At 32.1% G+C, this 14,784-nt stretch overlaps 1 protein-coding gene across 9 annotated transcripts in view; it reads right to left on the reverse strand.

Annotated features, from left to right (window-relative positions):
* Nucleotides 1-541: 541 nt before the first annotated feature.
* The window catches only part of kek3 (leucine-rich repeat, immunoglobulin-like domain-containing kekkon 3 protein), a 680,415-nt gene continuing 666,172 nt past the window's right edge, over nucleotides 542-14,784 (reverse strand). For 6 of the 9 annotated variants that reach the window (XM_072545350.1, XM_072545351.1, XM_072545349.1 and 3 more), the window contains 5 exons: nucleotides 14,195-14,425; nucleotides 12,713-13,795; nucleotides 5,135-5,273; nucleotides 4,518-4,679; nucleotides 542-678 (listed from right to left, as the gene is read on the reverse strand). In XM_072545350.1, coding sequence (XP_072401451.1) covers nucleotides 13,601-13,795; nucleotides 14,195-14,425 — 426 coding nt within the window. In that variant the 3' untranslated portion in view covers nucleotides 542-678; nucleotides 4,518-4,679; nucleotides 5,135-5,273; nucleotides 12,713-13,600. Of the gene's footprint in view, nucleotides 679-3,929; nucleotides 4,012-4,517; nucleotides 4,680-5,134; nucleotides 5,274-12,712; nucleotides 13,796-14,194; nucleotides 14,426-14,784 lie in introns of those variants that run through there. The other 3 variants (XM_072545348.1, XM_072545354.1, XM_072545353.1) reach the window with 3 other exon arrangements.

Here is a 14,784-nt window from a genome sequence, read left to right on the forward strand (position 1 = left end):
GTTAATTTTAATGTGTGCCACCCGCCCTTTATTTTCCCTACGTTTTGATACTTTACTTAAGTACCCAAAATGCGCGACTCCTGTATTTTATCTAAGTAGCTCCATCTATTGGGGAAGCCTAGAACTAGAGATTTCAGAGGAATATGAAGAGATTGACTGCCAAGCTAATTTAGTATTATTTGCCATTATGTATTTGTGAAACATATTGGTACACAGCACTATTTGCCAACGGCAAACCCAACTTAACCTATATGGTACACAGTTTGCTGATGTAGTCAATTATTGTGTGCACAGATGCACAAGTTTAATATGAAAATGCTTATGAATATGATAGTGTTCATGGCAGTCAACCTGTTAAGAAATTTGTACAATTATTTGTAGTCTATTTTCAGTTTACTACCAAATTATTTCAAGATTCATTTTTATTGAACCGAAGGGTGGGCTTTTTTTCTGTATGTCTAAGCAACTGTGTAGTGATTACTATGGTTGATGTTCTTCCAGGACGATGCAATATGTAGGGGAAAATAATACCATTAAATTAGTTCACACTTTTATTGATAAATCACTTTTTTTTTAATTTACAATATTTTACAGATTATTAATTTTAATTTTGTATGTATCTTATTTTATGTAAAATTTTATCCAGTTTCTGCTACAACTCTTCTGCTTCTTGGTAACCTGCAAATAGAAAAAAATCGTTAATAGTGAAAATTATAGGTCTTTGTTCAATTAAAATTCCCTTTTACATGTTTTGTACACTATATTATAATTCATCGATTAATTAAACTCTTCTCCTGATAGTTCCTTATTTATTCTCAACACAAATTTATTTAACTTACTCCTTTATAGACTTATTTTCTACACTATGGCCCCATTGTTGATATATGTATTAGCTTTTCCCTTTAAAACCACCATACACCTATTTCTGATACATACATACTTGTTCTCCCCTATCAAATGTGCTTGTTAATAAATTTTAAAAATAGCAAATTAGTCTTTGAAATTAAGGAAATATCAGTGCTGAGTCGCTACTAAAATGGAGACGAAAAGTTGAAGTACCAATAAATGCAATTTGTTGGCATCTTTTGCTTATTGAACAATCTTTGAAGCTATAGCCATTGATTAGAAGACAAGATAACTTTGACAAGAATGTTCGAACACAGCCGGAGTTTGATTTTGTTTGACCATCGCCTGATTTTGAGTGTGTTTGAACACAGCATGATTATGAGATTTGTTTGAATACAGTCGGAATATGAGGTTGTTCGACAACAGCCGGAATGAGAGGTTTACGAATACAGTCGGAATTTGAGTTGTCAAATAGCCGAAATGTTAGGTTGTTCCAACAACATCCCAAATATATGGCCTTGTTCAAACACATCCAAAATATATGGCCTTGTTCAAACACATCCAAAGTAATATGCCTTGGTCGAACACATCCAAAGTAATATGCCTTGTTCGAACACATCCAAAATAATATGCCTTGTTTGAAAACATCCGCAAAATATAACCTTGTTCGAACACAACCGGATTACTAAGGCCTTGTTCGAATACAGCCGGAATATGTCTACTCAGCCTAAAAGCCGGCAAGATTTGTACCTTGTGTAAATGAATTTATACTACAATAGAAATCAAAACACATACTTCGTTATTGGAATGAACTACAAATTATATAAATGCAATAAATATTTTTCTGAAGCTATTTTCTAGTAGCATTTTAAAGTAATTACTATTTAAATGGGAATAAGCAACAATTGAAGGTTAAAGTTATTGACTTTTCAATTTCCACTTAGGAAATCATTCTCAAATTACAAACATTAATAAATTTTGCAATAAATATATCATTATTTTTTTTAAATAAAATAAAGTAATTTGCGAAATATATCAGGCTAAGATGAGAAAACATATTTTAAAGCTTTAGTTCCAAAGAGATTTGAAACACATCAAATATAAAAATCTATAAATGCAATACAGTATTTAGAAAAATAAAAATCTTAGAGCAATTTGTTATATCTTAAAAAACACATCACAGAAGAAATTAATTTAAGAACATAAACCATTCAAAAAAAAAAAAAGATTGATACCTCAGCTTTGAAAATTTTTTACAAGATTCTACCACACAATAACACAAAATAAAAACTATGTGACATTTCAAATGTGCGATCAGAACCAGTTGCCACAAAACTATTGTTAGATAAAAGGAAAATTACAGGTGAGAGAAAAAATTTTGAAAATTGGAGAGAAATTATTTTACACAAAAACACCATAGAACTATTAACTAACTGATAGGAATACAAAATAAAATATTTAAACAGTCAACGGTTTGAATAGTTTCTGTTGAAAGAATACTAAAAAAGGTTTTATTTGAAGAAACATTGATTTTCTATCATTGTAAATACCTAGAGAAGCTAATATAACAACAAAAAAACATAAAAAAATAGTAAACTCCCAAACATTTTAAAAGTAAATAAACAACAATGCAAGCCCTTTTTTCAACAGAAATGTTTACCTTGAAAAGACATTAACGCTAAGAAAGGTGAAATACACTCCTTATTCTATAACTACTTTTCAACAAATGACATTCTATGATGCCTATCTATCAATTCAGTTTCAAGTTCTTCATTACCTAATAATCAATTAAGGATTTTGTTAGTATCTCCTTTCTATTCAAGATAAATATTAGACCAGTATGACCCCTTTAATGCTCTCCATTAAGATGAGATAAATACTGCCACAAACTTGTCAGAAACACAAGGAAGGCCAAGAGAAACATAAATAATGATTTGGGTGTATAATTAGTGCATCCTACAGTAAGAGTTGTCAGTAAAGAAATAAATAGTAATAAAAGCCCTGTAGAAAGTCTTACTTAAGAACTATCAACTTCCTTTAAAATAAATGTGAGAGGTTCAGAAAATATTAACAATATGCATTGAGCAATTAATGAATTAACAAATTATTTTGAAAACTATTCTGTTGCAAAACCTCTGCTTTTATGTTATCCGCACACTACCAAAGACCAGAATCAACAAATGGCTTCACTGCACAGTGAGCAACGGTACTGTTAGCTTTTGATGACAATGTCGACACATTTGCACAATCCACCAGAGATGCAAATAAGTTTTTACCATTTTTGAAAACAGTGCCAGGGAAATTGGCCTAAGGTCAACTTAAATATGACCAAGACAAACCATTTTGACAAATGAATACAATTTCGAAGTTGTCAAAGAATTCAAATACTTAGGAGCAATAGCTATGAAAAGCAAATAGTTATGAAAAATATGTAGTAGCTAATGTACTGAGATGGAATGAGGAAATACTAGTAAAATACAACCTCCTGGGAAGAGCCTGACGGCAGAAGGTCAGTTGACCACCCAAGAAAAAGATGGAAAGATACAGTAATAAGTGATCTACGTAAGATGGGGGTACAATAATGGGAGATTGCTGCATAAGACCCGTTAAAGTGGAGGAAAATAGTAAAACCGACCAAGACTTACTTAGTGTTGTAGAGCCACAAAAGAAGAAGACTCTACCAAAGAAATAATGAAAATGACAACTTACTATACATTTTACTTTCCAATTATCAAACTAAACAAGTAAATGGTATAAGTATTCACATTTTTATCATTTGACAATATCTTTTCATATTAAATTGTAACGACATCAGAATAAAAGTATTAAATATATGGGCAAATACAACTCAAAAAGTAAGTGGATCAATCAAATTCTTCCTTCAAAGAAGCACACTAATATTGTAACAATATAAACTTACAAATTATTGCTATATTCTATCTAATATTTGAATTTCAAACTAAAAATAATGGTAGATGTTTAGTATATCCTCTTAACTGCAAAATAAACTTGTTTTCTTCAAGGAACTATTATTGTAACAAAGAATGGTTTACTAATATAAAGAAATAAAATGTTTTACTAACATAAATAGCAGAATATACCCCAATATTTTATCTCTTTTCTACTGCACATGTATATGTTGACTCTTCACTATTTCTCCCAGAACTGTAAAAATTTGAGCTATAATACATGTAACACATAATTCATTTTAAAAACAAACTATTTTATAAAAAGAATACGATAATGTGATTATATTTTTTTTTTCTAAATTGACTAGTTCTTATTTCTAGTGGTATTTCCACAACTAATACATTTATTGAAAATACAAAATATTTAAAATGTTCGAGCATATTATAAATGTACTAAAATAATCAAAATAGATAACTAAAAGCAACAAAACGGAGTATAGAAAGCCCAACATATAAATTAAAAACAAATATAAACCAAGTATAATCTCAAGTGGAATATATGGACAAATAAAAAAGCAAGGTTTGTGGGACAAACCTGACATAAAACACTTGTCCTAATTAGTAGTAAATTTACTAAAAGAAAGATCAAGCCTGAAATAAATGCTGCTCAAAGATTATTTGATACTATTTTCAACACGAGTTGTGTTATTTTTTTCTTCAAGAATACTTATCCCTGATTCTAAGATATTATGATTTGTTTACCTTATTTAATTCTCATTCAATCATTTCTAGTTTCACCTCTGATAACTTCATAGTACTATAGACTGTTACTATACTTTTATATTTCTTTTATAGATGCATTTTTCTGATCCAGGTTCCTTTTCTTCCATTACAAATGAATCCATTCTGATAGGGTACTCCAAACTACAAGCAAATACAGTACAATAATCAGAATGGATGTCTACAAACCACAAAAGAAAGTACAGAAAGCCCATCAGAAAATATAATAATATAGTCTATCAAGCATCTTTCATATTTCAAGCTATATATGAAAATTAATTTAAACAAATAGAAATCAGATTATTTTTTAACTATTTGAATTATAACAAATCATTTTCCTTTCTTAATAATCATCCCAATCTCACTAGTAAGCATTTAAATGAAGGAACTCACAAATTTCTCCTAATAAAAGAAATCTTTAACTATAAATAATTAGTAGAAAACTTACTAAAAGAAACATCAAGCTTGAAATAGATCCTGTTCCAAGAAAGACGGTCACATAATTATCTGATACAATTATTTTTAACAGAAATTATATTATTTCTTCTTCAAGAATTGTAATCTATGATTCTCAAATTGGTATAATATAATTTGCTTACCTTCTTTAATTCTCGTCCATCCATTTATAACCCCATGGTACTATATACTGTTGCTCACTAATATAATTCTTTTATGTATGCATTTTTGTGGTTCGTTTTCTTCCATTACAATAAATCCATTTTCACAGTATCTTCAAAACTAAAAACAAATGCACTACATTAATTGTAAACTCTTAAAAAGTATTTAAAATGAACTGATATGTGAAAAGTTGTGTTGTTTCTACGTTTTAATATGTCGAGCACCTTTGCAATACCATAAATTTAAGTAAAATTCAAAGATATTTGTTTATTTTATATTTTTGATTAGCGATATGACATCGGAAGCCATCTTTGATTTTCAACGATCGCAGCGCTTTTTGACAAAATCGTTAAAACATTGAACTAATTTGTTTAAAAATCAATACCTTTAAGAAATCAAAATACCTCCGCCTAAGGATGATTGTTTTCGGTTAAACTCGGAAACTAACCGAACCTTACGTTTGCAGCTAACTTCACTATAGTGTTTTGCTTGTTAGCACACAGCCGGAGTTGTGTCTATTCAACCTGAAAGCCGGCATGACTGTACATTCCAAGAGAATTTACACCATAACAGAAATCAAAATTCACACACTTCATTATTGGAACTAATTACGAATTAGATAAAGACAATGAATAACTGATTATTTAATATAAACAAAGTAATTTGCTACATATATCAAGATAAGATCCAAACAACAAAAAATTTAATAAAGCCTTAGTTATAAAAAGATTTCAAACATCAAAATCTATTAATGGAATGCCGTATTTAATAAAATGAAAATCGTAGAGAAATACATTGTATCTTAAAAAAAACACACACCAGAGAAGAATTATCAACTATAGGACGTAAATATACAAAAATAGACCAATGTCTGAATAGTAGTAGTCTAAATTTATTACAAGAATAAAAACGTAAATTGAAGAAATAACATATTGCTTTCAACTATTTCCAGTTCTTAGAGAGAGAATTTCAACAGTTGGAATTTGCCATTTAAACTGTGGTTAAGATCTTATGAAATATGAATGACAAGAAAGTATTATCAGTGATTGAAAGTTTAGACCCTTCAATCGATCTATTTTTGAATTCTTGTGTGAAAGATATAGATTTCAGTTTTTACACGGCTAACGAAGAATCTGCAAAGTTTAACAATTAAAAAGAGACAACAATTCATTACACTTTCTAGAAGTTTTAAGTCTGAAAATATCGTATTATGAAAACAAAATCTATAGAAAACCAACACAAACCAATTAGTATTACAATATAAATAATAAAACAAGAGATCATCAACTGATTACACTCTACAAGACAAGTTAAATGTTCCTGTAATAAATTCCATATTTATCATATGGATACATTTTGTAAAGCTTAAATAAATTTTAAGTTATATTTACACTACTTACCACTATTATTAAGGTAAATAGATATACTCTTCAGCATTTTATTAACACTTACAACCCTAGTCCATTTTTGAATGATCTTTGAATAAACGGTTTTTCAAAAATTACAAAAATAATGAATGTCAGTTCAGAGTGTCAGTTTCATAAAATAATGAAGGGCCTAGAACAAGACGAGCATAACCTTACATGTATTGGGTAAATGATTATATAATCGAAACCCAAAAAAAACGAAGAAGAAGATAAAATAATGAAAAAGATTATGGAGCTAACTTCAGTTGGAAATATGGTTGTGTCTACTCGACCTAAATGTCGTAAGATTTTTTTTTTTTTTTTTTTTTTATTAGAATTAACGTGTCTCAACATCTTAGGTCATTGACACGGGAGCAAAGGTTTACAATAGTACTTACAAAGTTATGATACAAAGTTTACAATTGTGAAGGATAAAAATATTATGTAAATTATATTTTGTTAAACAATTGAGAAGTCTTTAAAAAGTCTATTAGGCTCTTGAGTCGGCTTGAACAGTTCAGAAGTTCTTCTAGACTATGGGTTATATTGTTGGCAATGCGGGTGGCCTGGTAGTGCTGACATTCTGTGAGGATGTGTTTGACGGTGATAGGAATATCGTTGCAGTGAGAGCATAACTGTTGGTCTGTAGAGGACATAAGATGACCGTGTGTCAAACGTGTGTGACCTATTCTCAATCTTCGTATTGCTATCTTTTCTTTTCTGTTCAGAGATGCTAGGGATAAATAGCTGTAAACATTAGGTTGTATTTCTCTGAGCTTTGTGTTTTTGGTGATCCAAAGTTTCTGCCACTTGTCTTGGATATTCCTTTTGAATTTTGATTTTAAGTCTTCTTGGAGCTGTATGTTGTAGACAGGTAGGTTGGATGTAGATGCTTCTTTTGCAGCGCTGTCAGCCATCTCATTTCCTTGGATGCCGATATGAGAAGGCACCCATATTATTGTTATTGAAGTCCCTCGGGAAGTGAGGAGATGGATCGATTCTAATATTTTTTGTACTAAATGATGTTGATTGTAAATATTTTTTAACGAATGAATTGCGGATAAGGAATCGGTACACAGAGCTACACTTTGATGATTGTCAAAAGGGAACTCGAGAGCTTTTGAAATACTAAAGAGTTCTCCTGAAAATACGCTACATTCGTTTGATATTCGGTATTGTCGCAGCACTGTATCAACTGTAGTGACAGAACAGCCAACTCCATCTGCGTTTCGGGATGCATCGGTATAAAGCACCTTATCATAGTGGGATGTATTCACAATATCTTTGAAAGCTTGTCGAAAAAAGATATTATTTGTTTGTTGCTTATTAAATTTACAGAGAGAAGTGTTTATAAAAGGAGGTGTTCTAGACCATGGCGGGGATTCTGATTTTATAGATGCAATTGTTTGAGATAATTTTGTGTCTTGGCACAAGGGTTGTAGGATCTGTGGGATTGAAAGTATACATCTGGGCGAGATTACGAGTCCAGGTCTTGGCGATGTCAGAAGATTAAATACAGGGTTAGTCGGATTCGACGAAATTCTGCTAGCATAAGATAGGAGTAGTTGCTGCCTCCGGAGGTAAAGGGGGAGTTCATGAGATTCACAATAGAGACTTTCAGCGGGACTGGATCGAAAAGCTCCTAAGCAAATTCGGAGAGCAGTGTTGTGAACAGAGTTTAAAGATTGTAATAAATTATTGGATGCAGACAAGTAAACTATACAACCATAGTCTAATTTGGATCGGATTATAGCTCGATATATTTTGAGTAGTACACTTTCATCGGCACCCCATTGATGGTGGGACAATGTCTTTAACAAATTCATTCTGCTTAAACAGATGCCTTTTATTTCATCGATATGACGTCGCCAGGTGAGTTTGTTATCGACAGTTAGTCCTAAAAACTTGTAATGATCAATTGACTCTAAACTTACTCCGTTTAGTGTTATTTTGGGTATTTCTGTGCTGTTGTATCTCCTGGTGAATTTAATTATTTTGGATTTATTGGAAGAGAACCTGAAGCCAGTTTTCTCGGACCATGTAGTAAGGGACTCGACAGAATTTTGTAATAAAGATGAGGTTGCAGCTGTGGATTTTCCTTGGCAGTATACAATAAGGTCGTCTGCGTATAGGGCAAATTTAACAGGAGATTTTATATGAGAGCAAATATCATTGATGGCTAGCAGAAAGAGGGTAGAACTCAAAGTAGAACCTTGAGGTACACCATTTTCAGTGACATATTTGTCGGATAATACTCCGTTAACTGTGATTCTGAAATTTCTGTTATTTAAAAAGTTGTTTATAAAGCAAAATATGTTGCCCGTAAGATCATTTTCTACCAGTTTTTTAAGGATAACCGACTTACATGTTGTATCGAAAGCACTTTCTATATCAAAAATTACTGCAATTACGTCTTGCTTGGAGGCCATAGCATTTGCTATATCTGTTTGTAGGATCACTAAATTATCAGTGGTGCTTCTATTAGGTCTAAAACCTGATTGAGCAGGGTTAAGGATATTGTTTTTTTCTAGATACCAGATTAATCGCTTATTGATCATTTTTTCTAATAATTTGCAAAGGGTACATGTTAGGGAGATTGGCCTAAACGAGTTTGGAGAGTTGGGAAGAGAGCTGCTTTTTTTGATAGGAAATATAATGGATTCCCTCCATTTGGAAGGAAATTCTTGTCGGGACCAGATTAGGTTGTACAACTCAAGCAATTTGTTTATGGTTTCTTCATGGAGATATTTGAGGAAAATTGAGGGGATGTCATCAGGGCCAGCAGCTGAGTTTTTTGTAGTGGATAGAGCTAGAGTCAATTCTTGTTTAGAAAAGGGTAGGTTTATTGGGTTGGAAATATCGTTAGTTTTACCACTTGCGGTGTTAAAAGAGTGTAAAGGAGACTTATTTTGGTTTAGCGTTTTCGATTGAAAGTGATGCGCAAAGATCTTGGCAATACTTTGACTTTGAGTCACTATTTTGTTGTCATGAATTAAGGCGGGGATTTTGTAGGCGGTGCTTTGACCTTTCATATGTTTAATTTTGTTCCAAACTTGGCTTGGAGGTGTGTCGGAAGAAATAGAATTGATATAAAGGTTCCATGAAGTCTTTTTGCTTTCCTTTATGATACGTTTTGATTTAGCTTTAGCTAGTTTAAACTTGATAAGATTTTCATTAGTTCTTGTTCGTCTATATTTATTCAGAGCTTTCTTGCATACACGAACTGCTACAGCACAGGAGTCATTCCACCAAGGAACTGATTTTCGTGTAGGTTTAACAGAATATTTTCCTATATATTTTTGAGCGGAGTTAATTATGCAATTAGTGAACTGATCAACTAAGTGGTCTATGTTATATTCATATTTAATTGAATTGACTTGATCTCGGACGTTTAGACTGAAATTCATCCAGTCCGCTTGTGCAATACGCCATTTACTTATTGGGTTGTACGATTTGGGTTTATTGTCTGAGATTAATATAGGGAAATGATCACTATCGAAAAGACTATCTAGAGGACACCATGTTAGAGATGAACCTAGTTTTGGATCACAAAGGCTGAGATCGATATTTGAGAAAGTTCCTGAAGATATATTGAAGTGGGTGCTACAACCAGTATTGAGTAGAAATATATCTTCATTGCTAATTATGTTTTCTATAATTTTTCCTCTGCCAAATGTGCTGTTTGATCCCCACATTGTGCTGTGAGCATTAAAATCTCCTACGAGGATGAATGGGGGTGGGAGTTCTGCTATTAGTTTAGAAATTTCTGTATGATTTATCCCCATATTAGGTGGTAAATATATATTGCAAATAGTGATTTTATGAGGACACCAGAATGAAACAGCTACTACTTCTAAATTAGAAGTGATGTTAAATTTTTCGGAATATATATCTGACGATATAAAAATAGAAGTACCGCCACTTGCGCGTAGGGGTGTGGATCTAATCTGATGATAGCCTATGTAATTTTTTAGGTGCGGATTTTGGGTTTCCTTTAAATTTGTTTCTTGTAGACAAAGAATATCTGGAGCGGTCTCTTGGATAAGTTGTTGGATGCGTTCTAGACGGGCGTAAAACCCATCACAATTCCATTGTATTAAAGAGAAAGATTATTTTAAAGAGTTTTGGGAGGCAAGGGAAGTATCAGAGTAAGATTCATCGTCACTGGGATCTGTTTGTGAAAGACATGGTAATGTTATTGTATGGTTATTTTCTGCAGATTTAACATTGCATTGATGTCTGATTTTTTTCATTAATCGTGTAAATCTGTTTTTTATTGTTCTTTGAGAAAGATGCGGGTAGATAGAAATCAAATTGGTAAGGAGTGTATTGATGTCGTTTGTAAACTTTAGGGCCTCATGATAGGGGTCACTGCTGCCTTTAGTATTTTCTAAAAACGCAAAAAGATCGTTTAAGGAGAGTATATTGTTTTGTGGATTTTTGTTGTAATATTCGGTAATGTCAAGTTTAGTAATATCAGAGATACTGGTATCATCCGTTTTTCGCTTTTTCTTTTTGGATTTTCTTTTAGTTAATTCATTAGGGATATAAGGCGGTTGCATTTCAGAGGTTTCAGCTAACGGAGTTGTAGGAAGACTAGATTCGTCATTAAGTGATTCCGAAGGAGGTCTTTTTTGGCCTATTACTGGAATGTCTTGAGACGATTGGACGCTTTCATTTGTATTCGTGTTAGGTTCATTGTTAGAAATGGGAGCTCGGGTTTCTGACTGTATAGGAATAATGACCGATGGGGGATTAATGCAGTTATTTGCAACATGTCCTGTTTGCTTGCAGATATAACATTCCATTCTATCTGTAGAAAGAAAAATTCTATGTTCATGACCATCATATGGAATAGTTATTGATGTTTGTAGTTCGTAGTTATCCGAAGGGGGAAATATATAAACTTGGCGCCTGAAGCTTAAAACATGACTGTATTCATCTCCAGGGATACCTGCTTTGAGAAACGATATGGGGGATGCTAGTTGTAAGCCAAGACTTTTTATAGCATTTTCAGCTAGATCATGAGGAATAAAAGGTGATATATTTGAAATAACAATTCTTTTGGTTGGAGATATAAGTCTCCGAATATTTAGTGAAAATGTATTAATTTGAATGAATGGATGAGACTTTATCAATTTTTCGACAAGTTCAGAATTAGATAAGTAAATACATACCCTATTATTCGATATCCTGGATGCGAAGCAAATGTTCTTGGCCCCAATGATAGTTCCGATTGCGTGTACATAATCGTATAGCTTTAGACTATTCTCGGCATGAAGAACTACGGCCTGATCCTTTTTTGGGAACGTTGGTCTAGGTGCTGATTTTACTGCAGCCGTATAAGATATGTTACTGTTGGTGGTTGGGTTTGTGTTGGTTACAATTTGGTTTGTTGACATTGTTGGATTTGAAGCATCCTCGTAGTCAAAGACAGCTTCTTGCAATTTGTTTGTATTCATTGTTGAGTGTCAGAAGGCGGCAACTTATCATACACCATAGTGATGGAAGTTGCCTAGATATGGAGCAACTAGTGTAATGTCCAAAAATGTTGTTATTTTCTTGTAAGGTTATAATGCACTTAATGAAATATTGTTTATACAAGTTTAGCGATTATATGCACCCGCGAAAGTACACGTATATAGTTACACTGCACTTTGTTATTGTCTGGAACAAGTATAAATCGCAAAACAAGTTTAAAAACTATTATAAACACTGTAAATTACGAGAACGGCAAAAACGATGTTTACTCGTTCAGGCACCGAAGTGGAATCTCCGTCGTAAGATTTACTTTATGCTGGAAAATTGTTGAACGAAAATGATTAATTTTTGTTTAAAAAAAAAGTAAAATTAATGTATATCATCAGTAAACATAGAGATATATTTGAAAAATATACAAATTTAAAAACCAAAAAGGTGTAATTATATAAAATATTATATCCTGGCCGATAAAAAATAGAAAACAATGAAAAATTAAAATTTTTAATGTACAAAAGAACGACAAATTGAACTAGAACATTGAAAAAGAAGTTCTGTGTTGTAGAATGTAACTATATTGTAGAACTGAAGATGTACAAAAACGTAAAAAGAAATTACCTAGTAAAAGGAAGACAAAACTAAAATTAATGTTATAGAAATTATTATCAAACTTACTCATTCCTCGGGTAAAATCTCCAATTTAGGCCGTGTCGAAGTTTCGACTTTATCTTGCGGACTCATCTTCAGATAAAAATAAACAATATATACCGTGTTTTAATAGATAACTTTATTGACATATTTCAAGGATTATATCGACAATAAATTTACTGCAGACCAAACATTTTATAGTCTTAATAATTTAATATACTAAATAATATCACAAAGTTCTACGATTCTATAACACTTAATGAATTATCGTTAATAACAATTATACAAAGTCCTATGTACAATATATTCATGTAAATACAGATTTTATGAGGGTACTGTAGTCGTAATAAAGAAGTAGGTTGTTTTTTATAAATCGGTAAGAAATGAGTAGAATATACCAAATGGGGAAAAGTATAAAACTGGTATCGATACGGGCAAACAATACAAATATATTGGAATATTTACACCTTTTTTCGCGTCAGTGTAGAGTAAAGTATTTAAATAGAATCTTCCTGAAAAGGTTCACATATTATTTACTCTACACTGATGTGAAATGGCGTATAGATATTTATAGATCTGACAGCATTTATTCAGCGTTCGAATTACATATTATAAAAACAAACTGAAATCAATAAAATTGTTGAAAGCAGCAACAACAACTTTATTTTTGTTTAACTGTTCTGCAAATATTTTTATTATTCCAAAATCTATGTGCAGAACATTTTTTTTTCAATAAATTTTTGTAAAAAGATTGCATTTAATGTAACAATGTTTCTTATTACCTCCAAGTTGCGTATAAATTTTATAAAAATGTTAAATTTTAAGTTTCAAGACTGTCATTTAGATATTTGGGAAATGTTATGTACAGTTCGGTATATTAACCACTTTTTTACTTTAATAATCTCAGTATATAAATCAATTGCTGTTATTAACGTTGTTAGGAGAGAGATTCTTGGCAATCAGATACTTCTTTATTTCGTCTTCGAAGTTTCTGAAGTCCATGGAACTTGCCAAATGTTGGTTTGAGTTTGGGGAGAGTGCTAGAGTTGAAGGTTTGTTGAAAATTGACGTAGAGCTGGCAAATGTTGACGCCATTTGCTTTTCTCTTTCCTAAAACAATACGACATATTTTTTCTGTTAGAATAATGTAATGTCAACAAAAATGATAACGGAGAAAATAAAAAACAAATCGAAAATGAAAAACTAGATATGATCAATTAAAGGGAGTTACTTTTTTTTTGCTTATTTTCCTGAACTATAACTGATTATACAGATGAAAAAATTGATTGCTCAGTCATTGTTGAATTCTGAAAAACACTAAGTGATTGCTTTAAATTCAGGATACTTAAAGAGAATATATGAGGATATATGGCCTTATACACACGAAAAAATGTAAAGCTTAATGAAAAAAATAAAATAATGTGATTGGTTGATTTCAGAAGCATTTCCTTTATGAAAAAAAAAACATTATTGATAAGTATTAAAAGTCCACATCAAAACAAAACTTACCTTCTCCATACACAAATTATCACACGTTTCTTTCATCTTTTTCAATTGCTTCTGCAGACTTCTGTATTCTTCCAAGAATCGCTCCAACTGCGCCGCATGGTAGTCGTAGGAGTTGGCGTTGGGTGTCATGCTCATGGTGGGGGAAATTATCTCCCTCGGTTTGTTGTACCAAACGTGGCTTTCTAGATTCGAAACGTCTAGAAGAGGAGTGGCGCTTATGTCGGTTGTAGCCTGCAAAATAAGGATAAAAATGACAATATATACGGTATACACGGGGAGTCGTGTTGCCGGCAGTCTTTTAGCATCATCGCGCGTGCTTAAAGCTGTTAGGGCGTTTTTAAATTTCGATTTCTTCACGGATAATTCTCGATTTTAAGTAGCGGATAGGAGCGATAGTTTTTGCTTTTTCTAAATCCATTTGTGACCTGTCTGAATATGATGTTGGGCTAGAGCTGATGTAGTATCGGAATGTTTTACAGATATAGAATGTTCTGAAATACGGTTGTGGATTCGTCGGTTTGTCTGTCCTACGTATGTACGTAGGCAACTGGCACAAGGTATCTCGTAGACACCATGGTCTTCATTAAGGA

Source organism: Diabrotica undecimpunctata, chromosome 9 (genome assembly GCF_040954645.1).
Source record: "Diabrotica undecimpunctata isolate CICGRU chromosome 9, icDiaUnde3, whole genome shotgun sequence".
In the NCBI taxonomy this organism is placed as follows: Eukaryota; Metazoa; Arthropoda; class Insecta; order Coleoptera; family Chrysomelidae; genus Diabrotica; species Diabrotica undecimpunctata.